The sequence below is a fragment of the Argiope bruennichi genome, chromosome 11 (genome assembly GCF_947563725.1).
Source record: "Argiope bruennichi chromosome 11, qqArgBrue1.1, whole genome shotgun sequence".
Lineage (NCBI taxonomy): Eukaryota > Metazoa > Arthropoda > Arachnida > Araneae > Araneidae > Argiope > Argiope bruennichi.
In genome coordinates, this window is record NC_079161.1 from 80,306,024 (window position 1) to 80,323,676 (window position 17,653).

At 30.6% G+C, this 17,653-nt stretch overlaps 1 protein-coding gene across 2 annotated transcripts in view; it reads right to left on the bottom strand.

Annotated features, from left to right (window-relative positions):
• LOC129956927 (uncharacterized) overlaps positions 1–17,653 on the bottom strand; it is a 769,878-nt gene that overhangs the window by 296,815 nt on the left and 455,410 nt on the right. The window contains exon 2 of one of the 2 annotated variants that reach the window (XM_056068981.1): positions 5,878–5,914. The exons of the other annotated variant lie outside the window; for it this stretch is intronic. Within the exon in view, the coding sequence (XP_055924956.1) occupies positions 5,878–5,891 (14 nt within the window). The 5' untranslated portion in view covers positions 5,892–5,914. The remainder of the gene's footprint in view (positions 1–5,877; positions 5,915–17,653) is intronic. 2 annotated transcript variants of the gene reach the window in all.

A 17,653-nucleotide genomic window follows, 5' to 3' on the forward strand; every position in this document is an offset into this window, starting at 1 on the left:
TGGGTAAAATTATTCTATTTAAAGCTATGAGCAAAAAAAAATTGCAATTTATATTAATTTATCTTTGACCCTCGTAGTTTTATTTTTTAAATTTTGATTTGTAGAATGATAAAATTAGACCAGACTACTTCAAATATAGGATTGCATTTTTATAGTAAATAAAATGAATTAATTTGAAAAATTCAACAGTTTAGATAAAAAAATGAATTGAAATACGGGGTGGTTATAATTAAAGTACCACTTTGAAATGGCCATAAAAAGAAAACTACTGGACAAAAAGATATCAAACTTGGTAATAATTTAAATGAGATCGTGGGAATTTCTTTTCTGCCCCAAAAAAAGTTCAAAAACTAACCACCAAGGGTGAAATGGCGCAGTATCAATATTGTTAAGCAAAATAGGAAATGAAGACACTGGTTTAAAATGGGTTTAATCGTTTGTAAAACTTAATATAAAGCATGTTCAATGTGTGTTATCTCAAAAGCACTGATAATGATGATAATCTAAACAATTTGGACGAACTGAAAGATGCGATATACCGATATGTACGCCGATATGTATATGTACCGATAACATTCCTCATGATATGCTAAGAGCTACTGCTGGGAATGCAGTAACGCGATTTAAGTTGCTTTCAGAAAATGGGGGACTTCGCATTGAACATGCTTTTTTAAATGTTTCAGAAATGATTAAACATCTTTTAAACCGATGACTTCATGTTCTATTTTGCTTAACAGTATTGTATACAGAGCCAATTTCCTCCCTGGTGGTGAGGTTTTTTTTTTTTCAGAAAAGAAATACTTATGAAATCCTTTAAACTATTGCCAAGTTTGATAACATTTGGCCCAATAGTTTTCCTTATATGACCATTTCAAAGTGGAACTTTAATTATAATCAACCTGTATATTGAGTAAATCTAACAATTATATTTATTTTGATAAAAAAAAATGTTTTAGAAAATTTTAAAAACATGAACGGCCTTTCTATTTTGAGAAGAATGTGACAGTTATTAACTTATGATCATAAATTTTATTTAGAAGAATTATCTAATTCTGAAATGAGATTCAATCATATTTAAAACGACAATTGCAATTATAATATACAGGGTGTTTATTTAGTCCCGGGCCCATTTCGATGTTTAATAACTCATAAAATAATAAAGATAGATTAAAATTAATAACATAAATGGTTAAATAGACTCAAAAAGTTTCATGACCCTTGTCAATGAACTTCCACGTGTGCCCCCTTCGTCGCACGGAGAATATGAAGTCGATAGTAAATTTCACGCCAGGTAGCGGCAAGCATGTCGACATCCACAGAGCCTATTGCGGTTGTAATTCTGGCTTTTAGGTCATCAATGTTCAACACTCTCCTCCTGAAAACGTTGGAGGATCTTTTTGGTAAATTCTGAAATTTCTCTGTGCTTGCACTATCGATTTCGTTTCTATGAACCACCATAAAATCTGTGCTTTCTCTTGTGGTGTATGCATTCTCCTTAATATCCGCTCGAATAAAACATCACATACAAAAGTACTACATAGAACAAACACATCAAAATTAAACATAACATTGCAATAGTTGCCAAAAACAAAAGAGAGAAAAATGCAACTAATAAGCAGACGATATTTAGAAAAGTACAGATATTTAGACTGGAAAATGAAATTATCTGAAATGAACCACACGCGCAGACGATATTTACAAAAGTAAAAATATTCAAACCTGAAAAGGAAAATATATGAGTTATTCCATCGATAAATGCCATAAGTTTGTTTATATCTTCATTATTTTATGAGTTATTAAACATCAAAATGGGTCCGGGACTTTATAAACACCCTGTATATATATCGTCTGATTTACAAATGATCAAATACTTGAAAGATGAAATAGTTGAAATTTATTTTGATAAGCATATATTCAATAATTCATTTCAGTTGCTTTGTTATAAATTTTCTTTACATTTTCTTTACATACACAATATATTTTCTTACATACAGCAATATATATATATATATATATATATATATATATATATATATATATATATATATATATATATATATATATATATATATATATATATATATATTATATATATATATATATATATATATTGCTTTATATAGCAATCAAGAAGTTCTAAATAATTTGGATGCGCTAACATGGAACCCATGATGGAAAAGTAGCATTAATTTCCAGTTAATTTTCATCAATTAAATTTACATCTTTTTATTTCCGCTTTTGAAATACTAAAACTTTGGGTGATCCAAATTATAATACGTTAAAGAAAAAGAAAAAACGAATTACGAATGAATTCAGAATTTAAAAAAAACAAGAAAAGCAGATTAATTTCATTCTTTTAGAGATTTCGTTGTCGCTCCTTTCTCTTTTAATCTAAAAATTCAATGAGAGAAGACGACTTTTAATAACAGACGACTTTTTTAAATTTAATTTCACATTCCTTTTCGGCGTTCTTCTAGATTTAAAATAAAAGGAAGAAATTAATTCAGAAATGAGTTCGAAAAAATCGCAATAAATGGCAAACGATCAGGTAATATAAAACCTCATCAAATGAGTTTCGTATATTAAAATATGTTTACTATTTTTAAAAGAATGTTTACTTTTTTAAAGTAGATTAAAATATATTTACGCTTTTAAATCATATTAAAATATGTTTACAATGTTTTACTGCCATAAAAAATTTAGAAAAGCGAAATGAATCTGGAAAATTGAGCCTCTAAAACCGGAATGAATTTGGGTGGAATATGTAAAATATCGTCTGATTTATAAATGATGAAATACTTGAAAGGTGAGTTGAAATTTATTATGATAAACATATATTCAATAATTCACGGCAGTTGCTTTGTTATAAATTATCTTTACCATTTTAATTAATATGTATAATATATGATTTATAAATAGTTCAACCAAGTTGAATTGCCTGAAAGATGAATGATTTGAAATGCAATTTGATAAACATATTTAATAATTCATTGCGTCTGCTTTATTAATTACTTTACTGCTTTATTAATTATTTTTAATATTTTACTTGAAAAATAATATAAATTTTAGTAATATCTAAAGATTTAATTAACTCTTAATTCTTGAAATTAAATTAATACATACATTAATTCGTTTCTTTTACTTAAATCCATTTGCTTTAATATTTTGTGAGAGATCGTTTCAATGGAACATATAGTTATCGCATCATGTATTATATCTAGATATATTTATTTTACTAAGATAAATATGAAATATACTCAAAAATGTTGGATCGTTCTGAAAATGCCACCCCTTGCTGATCACCGAAGAGATGATGAATTGCTGTTATCAATCTTTGAAATCATCTATTTCCAGAAACATCGCAGTTTCACTAATACCTTTGATTCATTCAGCTATACCACATTTGTTTAATTGTGTTTAGCCCTTTAACTGCTACTCCGACCCAAACCGGCCGTGAAAGTGCTACACCAATGGGCCCTTTCGGCGTAGATTTTTCTAGACCAGGAATACAGGATGCAAAGCAAGTTATCACTATAGATGTCTTCATTTTACATTCTTAATTCCTCGTTTGATGAAAGAAACTGGCCCCAAACTGGCCCATTAGTATAGAATACGCACGGCAGGGATGGGTCGGATTAGTAATGAGAAGTTAAACAACGAAATAAATATGGATAAAGACTAGATATATTTACAGAATGTAATAATTTTTTCACATACTGTAAAGGAAAGAATTTTTTTCAAATTAGGTAAAAAATACTTGTTATATACAATGCTATTAGCACATGAACAGAGCAAATTGAGTTGGAAAATTCAAACTGTTTGATACCCATCTTTAAGGCAGGTAACTTTCTTGTAGGTTATTAGTGATTGATGAAACCAAATCAGATATATATTATAAATAATCAATATATAACTGATAAAGAGCAGAGTGATCCGAAGGTTCAATAAAACTCAAGCATTTGATTCTATTTGGTATAAGTAGACATTCTGACTTTTAAGTACCCAAAATTTAATCTTTAACCCTCTGATTCCTAAGATCATTTAAATTCAGGTATGTCAGAATACTGGAATGCCCGAGTGACTCATTCAAAGATGAGAATAATTTTCCCTATCCTCCTCGAAAAGATCAATGATTGCCCATGCATTTAAGAGTTGATATAAAAGAAAGAACCCCGCGCAGCTGATGGCTTCTAAGCAAATATATACTCGCATATCCCTTGAAAATGCTCAGAAAATTCCTTTCCTCCTAAGCCTATCTGAGCGAGCATCCCCTATAAGCAAAGCACAGGCCATAAGCATTCACTCAATTACACTTAACGAAAGAGGGGAAAAGGAAATTCTCAGTGATATCCAGACTACTCGGGCGCTTGCCATAATTTTGTCGAATGAGCGTTTGGGGCATTTCAGTATTGATAGAATTAAATGAACATTACTTCCCAGTGAAATTTATAGTTAAAATACAACGAAATGAATTCAGGTTTAAAGGACATGATAATGGACGAGAAGAAATAGATAATTTTGTAGAATATTGATCAAAAATGGCTATAGAGTTATTCGAGATAGCAGCTATCAACCGTCCCCAAACGCCAAAATCCTTTTTCAGAAAATCTTGTTCAGCTACAACTGGTATGAGATAAGTATTTTGCATTACGAGCTGTTATTGCCTTACTGAACATTGAATGAAATTAAATATATAGCCAGCTGGACAATTTAGAACAAGACATTGATCAGAAGCGTGTAAACTTCCTAAACCTAAGCGAGTGGTCTTTCACTAAGATAATTCTAAATCACATGTTTTGGTTTCTTGGATTGAAGTCGTTGAAGTTAAACTGCAATCTTTAGCTTCACCAACCACTTTGCCTTGATTAAGCATTTTAGGAATAGTATTTGTTCAACACGTTCAAAACTCATTAAAAAAAGCATTCAGTAGAGGACTGCAAATTGTATCATATCAAGAAATAAATCTAAAATCGATTATAAAATCTCAAACGTGAAGCAAGTAAGGTTAAATAAAAGCGGTTCAAAAATAGATAGAAAGACAGCAACAATTTTTTAAGATATTTTACTACTTTCATTACATTTGAGATTTTGTAAAACAAAAAAGGCTTTATAGAAACAGGGATTTAAGTAGGGATTTTTTTTTTGTTTTAATCATATTACAAAGCAAATACATAAGCAATTCTATATTATGCAACACATTTTACAAATGAGAAATCTAAGAAATTAAAAAAAATAAAGAGAATATACTTGGTAGTAAGAATGTAATGCTCATCAAATACTATACATCTAATACATTTTATACATCAAATACTTTTTCATCTTTCATTTTTTTCTCTCGAAATGGCTGTAATTTACTTTATATTATATTAGTGAAACATAGTTTGAGTTCTTCACTCTTTCAATAGCACATTTAACTGTTATTTATTCTCCATTTAATTTTTAAAAGAATAAGACTTAGTTTTATTCTTTTAATAATTTGCCATCTGGAGTGTTATAATTTTATATTGTTGAAAAATTATTAAACTTTAGGAAAGTATTTTATTTCGCTGTAAATTTTTTGTTCTAGTTTTTCTAACTATTTCTTCGCTTAAAGGAGGAATGGAAATTTATTTGATATTGTAAAATGTATCCATTTAATTGTATTAGCTTTTGTTTAAGAGGAAGAATTGTAATTTACTGAAAATTCGATTCTGCGGCTATGGGAGACTCTATATTTTAGACTTCTTAACCTAAAGAAAGAAGAATTTTGGAATAATGTTCGTCTGCCTGAGAATAAAAAAGGCTAGTACATTTTGGACGGATTAAATTTGGTCTGCATTTCTTACACAACTATATATTTTTATCGAATTTTTCAAACTATTCAAAGATGGTACATACCGTTGGTTAACCATAATCCACACAAACTTTCACTTACCTAAAAATGAAAGAAAGAAATTAGAGTCATTAAATAATAATTTAATGAATTAAATAAATATAATTAGTAGTTTCCATTTTGAAAAATTCACAAAATTTGCAGTAGAAACATATGCATAATAATTAAAAAAAGAAGAAGACGTAATCTTAATAATAATAATAAATAATATATGTTATAAAAACTGTTCGTGCACTATTTATTAAATTTTCATATCAGGAATTTCTAAAATTTAAAATGAAGTTTTTTTCAATCATGCAGTATGACTCTTACAGATTCATACTGTTTACAATTATAGTATAGCTTATAAGCCAGTTAAAAATTACCCGAGCAATTGCTTTTGTTAAATGGTCATATTACTGGACTGCGAACCATAAGGTCCCAGGTCCTATCCTCGCGCCATTCAATTCGCTACATTGGTGACCTCGGACGACGAACCTCCAACCTTCGTACAGCTGTTGTGGCGCCATCTACCCGCAACCAAAGTCGTCAGACTCACTTGACGCAGCAACAGCAACCACTCACCCACACATGCTCGCCATAACGCTTGGCGCTACTCAAATGGGTACAGGCGCATTAGAATCAACAGCCATATCGATCGTCTCACCTCCGACTCACTGGAGGGAGAGTTTGTGGTGAATAGCTTATAAGCCTGTTAACAACTACGCTACCTAAGCAATTGCTTTTGAATCATGGTCATGTTACTGGACTGCGAACCATAAGGTCCCAGGCTCTATCCTCGCACCATTCAACTCGCTACAATAGTTTCAGTTTTGAATATTATACATTTATGAAGAGACAAAAATATATCAGGACCTCAATGTAATGACTACTATCTTTCAATGTTCTATTTAAATGCATATTTAACTTGATTTATTCTATGATTGCAAACAAGAAATTTTGAAATCGATTTTAATTTCACTCTCTTTTGCGCTAATGTTTTGGAATATAATATATTTATGATTTCTTGATATTAGTGCAACATTTGAATATTTTTAGACCTCAGTTATGAACTTATCATTAATGATAATAAATTTAAATTCCATATCTTTGGCGCTACCTACCAGTGAGTTCAAGAAAAACTTATCTCAGGATTACAGTTTGGGAATTCATTTTTGAAAACTTCCGACGATATGCAGCCTAAATTGAAGTATTTTTTTAAATTTTAATTATATGTACTCTCAATAATATATATTTATTTGTGATGGTCTTTATAATAAGTCCGTAATTTTAATCATAATGAAAACGGTATCTGTTCTTATAAACCATTATTATACAAAATTAGGATGTTCCATGTGCAACGGAAGATATATCTACAAGTTAACAGTAAGCAAATGCATGACACATGCATCTGTGATGGAACTGGGTCTAGAATCTACGATTTCTGTGCCCAAGAAGTTACCAATAATCTCTCGATTTCAATCTAAATAATCACAGGTCCGATCAAATTCAATGAAATATCCAAATATCATATATGGCATAGTACTGATAAATTTGGTCAGAGCTCAGACGTTTCATGAGGATTCTGTCTAAGATAGGACTTAGCACGACCTAGGATGACTTTAGAGATGACCTAGATGCGTATTTTGATAGGCATCTCAGTACATATTTGATGATTCATTAACAATTTATGAAATTTTTTGAAATATTCATCTACCATGTATGGCATAGTACTTGATAAATCTGGTCAGAGCTCAGACGTTTTAAGAGGATTCTGTCTGAGATAGGACTTAGCACGACCTAGGATGACTTTAGAGATGACCTAGATGCGTATTTTGATAGGCATCTCAGTACATATTTGATGATTCATTAACAATTTATGAAATTTTTTGAAATATTCATCTACTATGTATGGCATAGTACTTGATAAATCTGGTCAGAGCTCAGACGTTTTAAGAGGATTCTGTCTGAGATAGGACTTAGCACGACCTAGGATGACTTTAGAGATGACCTAGATGCGTATTTTGATAGGCATCTCAGTACATATTTGATGATTCATTAACAATTTATGAAATTTTTTGAAATATTCATCTACTATGTATGGCATAGTACTTGATAAATCTGGTCAGAGCTCAGACGTTTTAAGAGGATTCTGTCTAAGATAGGACCTAGCACGACATAGGATGACTTTAGAGATGACCTAAATGCATATTTTGATAGGCATGTCAATACATATTTGATAATTCATTAACAATTTATGAAATTTTTTGAAATATTCATCTACTATGTATGGCATAGTACTTGATAAATCTGGTCAGAGCTCAGACGTTTTAAGAGGATTCTGTCTAAGATAGGACCTAGCACGACATAGGATGACTTTAGAGATGACCTAAATGCATATTTTGATAGGCATGTCAATACATATTTGATAATTCATTAACAATTTATGAAATTTTTTGAAATATTCATCTACTATGTATGGCATAGTACTTGATAAATCTGGTCAGAGCTCAGACGTTTTAAGAGGATTCTGTCTAAGATAGGACCTAGCACGACATAGGATGACTTTAGAGATGACCTAAATGCATATTTTGATAGGCATGTCAATACATATTTGATAATTCATTAACAATTTATGAAATTTTTTGAAATATTCATCTACTATGTATGGCATAGTACTTGATAAATCTGGTCAGAGCTCAGACGTTTTAAGAGGATTCTGTCTAAGATAGGACTTAGCACGACCTAGGATGACTTTAGAGATGACCTAGATGCGTATTTTGATAGGCATCTCAGTACATATTTGATGATTCATTAACAATTTATGAAATTTTTTGAAATATTCATCTACCATGTATGGCATAGTACTTGATAAATCTGGTCAGAGCTCAGACGTTTCATGAGGATTCTGTCTAAGATAGGACCTAGCACGACATAGGATGACTTTAGAGATGACCTAGATGCATATTTTGATAGGCATCTCAGTACATATTTGATGATTCATTAACAATTTATGAAATTTTTTGAAATATTCATCTACCATGTATGGCATAGTACTTGATAAATCTGGTCAGAGCTCAGACGTTTTAAGAGGATTCTGTCTAAGATAGGACTTAGCATGACCTAGGATGACTTTAGAGATGACCTAGATGCGTATTTTGATAGGCATCTCAGTACATATTTGATGATTCATTAAAAATTTATCGAAATATTCATCTACCATGTATGGCATAGTACTTGATAAATCTGAGCCGAGCTTAGACGATTTCAATGGATTCGTAAGGAACCAGGGAGGATAAAAACTACGACAACTTAAGATGACTTTAGAGATAATCTGGATATATAATATGCATGCCAGTACATATTTGTTGATTCATTAGCACTTTCGCACCAAATACCATCAAATTAGGACTTATCTATATGATATGATAAATATATATCATAGAACTTGATAAATCTGAACTAAGCTTGCACAGTTTATGAGGATCCTTAACGAACCAGGGAGGATAAGACCTACGACGAGTTAAGATGATTTTAGGGATAACCTGGACACATATTTTTGATATGCATCTCTGTACATACTTGATGATTTACTGACATTTCAGTGGCAAATTCTATCAAATATCGACTTATCTGTATGATATGATAAATATCTAGCATAGTACTTGATAAATCTGGTCAGAGCTCTGAGGATTTATGAGGATTTTGTCTTGGAGAGGACCTAGGACGACATAGGATGACTTTAGAGATGATCTCGATGCATAATTTTGATATGCATCTCAGTACATCTTGATGATTCACTGACAGTTCCGTGGAAAATTCCATGAAATATTCATCTACCATGTATGGCATAGTACTTGATAAATCGGAACCGAGCTCAGACAATTTTTATGGATTTGTAACGGACTAGAGAGGATAAGACTAACCACGATTTGAGATGATTTTAGAGATAACCTGGCTACATGATACGTATCTCAGTACATGCTTGTGGATTCTTAGACTTATTTATATGACATGGTAAATATATGGCATAGTACTTGATAAATTTGGTAAGAACTCAAATAATTTATGTGGATTCCGAATGAACTAGGGCAGGATTAGGACCTATGTTGACCAAATATGACTTTTGAGATGACCTTAATACAAATTTTTGATATGCATCTCAGTACATAGTTCACTGAGTCATTAAGTATGCAAAGAAAAACAGAAGGTTTCCTCAACTATAGCTGTCACATGTATTCAAGATGCCACAGGAAGTATGAATGCGATAGCGAGACGCTATGGAATTACTGCTAATAGGCTTGCACAGGAAGCTTCAACAGGTATGGATGTAAGCTTCCTAGATGGATGCACAGAAAGCTTCAGCGTAATGCTCTTCATACATTCATGTAAATTCGAAGGAGCATACAGTTTATTGTACTTTTGATGGCGTGCAAACATAGAATGTTCCTATATTCAGAACGGCTTGAAATATCTAGCAATCGCCTAGTTTCTTTAAAATACGGTTAATCAAATTAAAACTTGAACTCAAAATCAAAAGATGGCAAGTATTATTTAAGTTTTTTTTAATATCTAAGAATACATAAACAAATTCGGATCACTTGGTAATTTTTTGATAAATTACTGATTTATTCTTGTTCAACGATTACCTGTTAATGAGGAATCACCAGATGATTGGTGTTTTTTTTTGTATTTCTCGCTAATTACGAGGGCAAAGCTTGGAATCAATTAGCGTATGTTAAAAATGTAAGAACCATACATAGTGTTAAAACTTTATTTGCATCCTTAAAGTCCAAGTTTTTTCTGCCCAATGGCACTATAAGCCTCTCATGGATTTGTTCATATTGAGTCAATCTCTATGTGTATGATGTGATGTCTAGTTGTGTTGGTTTCGTGTTTGTGTGCTCTGTTCCTGGATAAATGTGCTAGCTGCTTCTGAAATAAAATATGGAAAATTCATTCGTTGCCTCCAATTCCTTTCTGACAGGTAAGAACTTTTTGAATGATCTATTTGCTAATTGAAATATGAATGCGAATTTGAATTGAATTTCTAATCATATAGTACTAGAACAGCATTCGTTTCGTCTCATTCCTTTCTGATCACGGTGCTTTTCTGTAAATTTATAGCTTGGGCCGCTTCTGTCTTTGTGAATTAGCATCGTACAAATAGAAAACTAGCATTTTTCGGTCAATGAATTTTAAATACGTTGCTACATTTTTTGGCACTTTTCGGTTCTAAGAGGGCCAAAAAGTGTAAAGGAAAATTTTTGCCGAATTATAAAAATATATTCAAGTGCATCATTATTTATTATGAAAAAATTTGAACGCGCGAATCACATGCTATATAGTTTGAAGATTGAAATCTCCAATTTAGCGAAATTTTTTCTTGGCGTTTTTTGGTAGCTTTACAACTAACAAGTACTCATTTTTTATACAGTTTTAGATGATACAAGAAATATACCTTAAAAGATCCTCTTCATGCTTGACCATCTGTATAAAGATGATTTCGGATATCTTAGGTAAATAAAAAGGGCATCCATATAGGCTTGACTCTTAATAAATGATAGAATTTTGCCAGAATAAATCTTTTGGAGTTGATATCATGATATCCATCTATATGAAAATCTATTATACAAAAATTCATGTATTCTTTTAAATTGCTAGTGTTTTTCTCAACTTTTTTCATATATATTTATTTTAAACTAACCAAAGACTCTTTAAAAAGTGACGAATGCGGAATATTGAAGAAAGGAAAAAGTTTGATTCGCATTATTTAATTATTTGACATATTGTCTCATTAAATACATCCAAAACACCTATAAAATTGTCGGCCTCAAATGATATATAAAGATGCATTCATTACTTTTTTTAGCAAGAATACATCAATGTACAGCAAAGCTTCCAATTTGCCTCATTAAACCCAATACAAGACAAATAGATTTAATGATAATTGAAAAAAAGCCGCAAGAGATCAGAAGCTCTGTTGGAAATCCACCACATTCAGTCGTCATGGCAACCCAGATGAAAATGAATTGCCTGACACATGACTGTTTGTAGTTGAGTATCCTTTTTCGGTTGAAACTTTTCCCGTTTTCACTTCTTTCTGGAATGGGATAAAATCCCTCTTTGGCGGGATTCGCCATTCTTCAGCACTAATTCTTACTTCTGATTTCGAAAAGGAAGATGGGGGTCTTTTACAGGTGAGGAATCCTAGGTTGTGGAATGGATTTTGAGGTCAAACAATTCTGTTCTTCAGTTGAAAAAGTTTTTTTTTTTTAATTTCATTTTTGCTATTCAGGTTTGATTTAAAAAAAATTGCATGGATATATAAATGGGCTGTTGTGTCACTCGCTCTATTCGTCAAGTTGTGGAACGGATATATTCTCTTATCCACTATCTGGACGTCAAGATATTTGAAAATGAGAGGGAAGAAAAATGCATAGCAAGAGGGGATAAAGAGGTACCTGGTCTGGTCGGAACGTATGCAGTTCTCAATGGAGATCAAAGGTGATATGATATCAGCAGCCGTAAATGAAATATTTCTCTTTGAATGTTATCTTCCGCTGAATCGAACCATTTTCTTTTACTTTCACAGTGGGACGTTAATCTTTGCCATTTTTTTTTATTAGATATATTTTCAGTATCGCTAATATACCAGATGGCAAATTCGTGTCTTAGTTAAAATAGTTATTTGAAGTTGTAAGTTGTTTACTACTTTTATGAAATCATACATTATTTAATATATCGGTTATTATCAATACTAACCGGTCATTATTAATAGTGTGCATGTTTGAGGTTCGAACTCGCAACGTTTGGGTTCATAGCCGAGTAACAAAGCCACTAGACAAAAGTGTACACTCTTCTCCGGAAGTTGTTGACTGGCTTATAATGTTACCACCCCAATAGTAACCAAATAAGCCGGTAAAAGTGAATAATTTATGAGCATTTATCATATTAATTGATTATTATTAATAATGACCAATGAAGTTTGGTCAATGCCAATTTTTTGCGGGTTTTTTTATGTGTGTTGCAACAGCTAGACAATATCAGTTGATTGTTTATTTTACAAGTTAGGCTTTCGATTCCTTCGTTGTCAGTTTTTGGCGTTTATATTACTGTTTTTCACAACTTAGACTAGTTATTTTAGCAAATTTTACTACGACACAATGGATGACGATTTAGAAGACATAGATTCACGTTTCAAAAACTATTTTGACATGTTCAAATGAAAAAAGGGGAAAAAAACCCACAAGTTATTTATAAGAGAAGAATGTAATTCGTTTTTCGCAAAAGTTAAGGAAAGCAACGAGAAGACGTGTGTCAAAACATCATAAAATGCTTTTGTTTTTTTAAATGCTTCAAAATATCTTTTTTCCCCTTCAACAAATGGATATTGGGAATGTTCAAAGACTTATCCCCCCCCCCCCCTACACACATAGAAAAAAATAGCAAGTTTTAAAAACTTATACAAAGAGACACACCCATGTCCCAATCCTATAAAGTAAACATAACATTTTATTCGCTATGTGATTCGTAGACAGCGAGTCACCTGATCCATGGCATTTAAGGTTTATTTCACCAATATTGCCTGAAATATTTAATGAAAATAATTATTAAGTTATAGTAAGTATTTATAATGCACTTGACGGTGAATTGGTAACAAAAAAAGGAAGGTAAAGCATTAATTAACACCAAATAAACAAACAATATTATTGTTAATTTTACTTTTTAGACACATTCCTTTGTTGTAACACTAATAAGTAACTTTCCGGTTTGTTTACCTTTTACGTGCAATAGAAATTTTTTGTCTCTCGGCAGGCAGTTGTCTGAATAACTAAGGAATACACATGGTAACACTGCATTGTTTTTAAAAAATATTAACGGAGCTTCCAACAATATCAGATGAAAAAAAAAATCCGAAGAAAGACCGAGCGAGTTTCTGCCAATTTAAAAAGAAATGCTGATCGTGAAGCTATAATGTTGGCGGCTAAACTTGAAAAATTGAATCAATATTTAGATATTAGAGATATGATGAAAGAATATTCTCAATGACGGGCTTTGACTTTTGAATCCGAAGAATTGAATCGTTTTGAATCAATCGGCAAATGTTATGTTCTCATCATGGGAATATTATACTTTCAGCATTAAACGAATCGCCAATGGGGCTCAATAACTTGCAAACTGAAGTTAACAAATAGCTCTCACAATATCAATATACAACCCGTGATATTATATATCTTAATCTAATTTAAATCTTAATTAATTTATTAATTTCCAAGCTTTTTATCTTTATTTAGCCCATGTTAACTTCCTTCTAAAATGTTCTCTTATTCCCCACTTTTTATTTAATTTATCATACACGTGCTCTATGAAACTGCTCATTTCAGTGTTTTCTCACTTTCCGAATAAAGGGATAAAATTCCTTAGTGCTCACAACTTTCCTTTATAGATACCTAAGATTCCCTTGCCTACATTGTCAATGAAATAACAATCAAAATCTTATAGTAAAATCATTGAAGGGAAAAATTTTGCCCACTTCTGCTCTTTTTTCGCGATGTGGACTGACGTATTTCTTTATCTTTTATTCTTAGTGCTTAAATTTTATATATATATAGTAGTCAGGCAGAGGATTTTTTTCCCATGGGCAATTATTTTTCAAGCTCCGATACAGCATAAAAAAGACCAGAATGCAGAACAAATTGAATTCATTAACAAAAGATAGATACAAACATATTTGATCCAACTATTCAAGCATGCGCTCTAGAATGCGAAGTTAATAAGATGAATTATTTGGATAGTAATTGTAATGCAATTACACTCAATTCCATCAGTAATGTTCATGTACATAATAAAAGAACAGGTGCAAAGCTATTAAAATATCAAGATTTATTGTTTATATCAAATCTTAGGCAAACGTTTACTTTACTAAAGAAATAATGTACATTTGTTATATATATAAAGAGTTTTTTTAAAATTAAACACATCCTATTTTCATTATGAACCAGCTAGTCACCAAAGTCGGCTATTAAAATCATAAATAAATAGATTTAATTTTTTTAGATAAGATTAGATTAGAAATTTTAGGATTAAGAGAATATTATTTATGAATAAATTGCTTTTTTTTTTTAATATTATGAAAGCAATATTTTCAAAAACTCATTTCATATTACTTCACTATTTTTTGTTCAATTTGCCTTAGGATTTCGGAGTAAATAAAATACTCTAAGCATGTGGTTTGTAACATTTGCAAAATGCAATTCGATTCGAAACACAATTATAGCTTCTAAGGATATATTTATTGAATCAAAAATATCTTAGATATTTTCAAAAGATATCTTTAAGCAAGCATTTTCTGTTTCTAAAAAAGTAATAGCAATAGTTCATTTATTAAATGAGAAAATGGTTCAGATATTTTATTTAGATTAGTCATGTAATAACAAAATAAGTTTAATCTAAACTTAAAATAACATTATCACGATGGTTGCCATTTCAATTTATTATATTTATTTTTTTATTTGGTTTTTTAAAAAGATAAGAAAGAGTTTTTTTAATTTTTTTTTATGCATATCACAGCTGCATATTATTCTATATATAATTTTGTAAATAATTATCGTTTGGTAATTTTGTGATTGAAATTATGTAGCGTTATTTTTTTGAATTGTGAAAAATTTAAATTATTTTAATTCATGTAATATTGAGGTGTGGTTGTTTCCTTAATCTATATACTGTTATAGAGTTATTTATTAACATATTTTAGTTCAAAAATATCCAAAAAATGTCTAAAAATAATAAAAGAAAACCATGAAGGGAATTTTACAAGTATATTTATTTTTGTTACAAAGAAATAAAATAATTTATTCTTTACAAATCGTTTTTATTTTAGAAAATTAAACAAAAAAAAATTGTAAAGAACGAAGGAAAGATAAAAACTAAAGAATAATAATAAAAAACCCATACATTGACTTTTATAATCTGCAAGGAATTCTGAGATGATAGAATACTTTTCTGCCATCCAGTTGGACTATCCCTTTTAAACTTGTTTATTAATACTTACTTATAACAGTATCATATCGACTATATTTTGAAAATTTTAGATTTCAATTTGTTTCGATAAATATTTTAAGAGAAACATTTCTAAAAAAAATATTTTAAGTACACGATTTCTTTTCTTTCTCGAAAAACTAAAAAGTAATAATAATAATAAATTTTTGAAATCCAAATAATTTTTCAAGGATTCCTTTTAGAAAAGTGAACTAATAGCAAAATAAATTTTAACCGTGTCCAAAACAACTTCATCAGGAAAACGATAATTTGAAAACTTAGATATTTTATCTGTAAACTATATTTTTTATATCGTTCAAACATTTATTTTATCGTTTGCTTTTATTTGTAGTAATAAAGAAAAATATCATTGATTTCTGATTATCTTATTAAAGTGAAATGTATCATTCCTTACAGACTTTTATTAAAAAATAAAGTTGTTAGCAATCCAAATGTAATTATGTTACAAAAACAGAGAAAAGAAAGAAAAAAATATCTTGGAGAATAAAAGCGAGTTAAGAAAATTAAGAAGAGCAGATTTATTTCGTTCTTTTGCAGATGAACGAGCGTCACGATTTCGTTTTCTCCTCATTTCTCTAAACTTCAAGAATTTTGGAAGAAAAGAAGAAATTAAATAAGAGCGAAATGCTTTTATTTAATGTCATATTCTCTCTTAGAATTCGCCTAAAGATGAAAGAATTGGGAGAAATTAATTTTGGGATGAATTTAAAATGAATGGCAAACGATCGAATGTTAGTAAAGCTCGTCGAAGAAATTTCCCATTTAAAATGATCGGCATTTTTTCCCGTGAAAAATTAAATGAAAAAAAAATAAAGGATTCTTTTTTTTCAAATCCAGATGAACCGAAATGGAATTAATCTAAAAGAGTTTGGCTTATATTTAAAATGACGAGAGTTTTTAAAATGCTTTTCAATCTTTTATTTTTGAAAATATATTTATAAAATTAGGTTATTGTTAGGCTGTATTATAAACATAGATAAAAGTTTCAATGTGTAGATCATATAAATTTAAATCAGGTTGAGTGAAGAAATTTTAAATTACTGCAATTATACAGGGTGTTTATAAAGTCCTGGACCCATTTTGATGTTTAATAACTCATAAAATAATAAAGATATAGATTTAAATTAATAACATAAATGGTTAAATAGACTCAAAAAGTTTCATGACCCTTGTCAGTGAACTTCCACGTGTGCCCACTTCGTCGCACGGAGAATATCTAGTCGATAGTCAATTTCACGCCAGGTAGCGACAAGCATGTCGGCATCCACAGAGCCATTTGCGCACATTATGGCGATTAACAATGCCAGAAACATGAAAGGATGCGTCGTCGGAGAACATTATGCTCTTCAGAAAATCAGCAGCATCTTCTATCCTTCTTAGCATATCTGTTGCAAAGGCCATCCTCCTAGGCCTATCGTTCGGTTCCAAAACTTGAACAATTTGAACTTTGTATGCATGCAGTCTTAATTTTTTCTTAATAACCTTGTACACCGTCGAAATTGGCATATCCAATTCTGTTGCCGCTGATCTCACAGATATTCTAGGATTGTGTAAAAATGTCTCTCTGACACGCTCAACATCAAAATCACTTGTGCAAGGACGTCTGGAACGTTTCTTATCTTCGATACTTCCAATTTCTAGAAAATTCTTTTTCCACCGCAAGATGCTGTTTTTGGATGGAGGATCTTTTTGGTAAATTCTTCTGAAATTTCTCTGTGCTTGCACTATCGATTTCGTTTC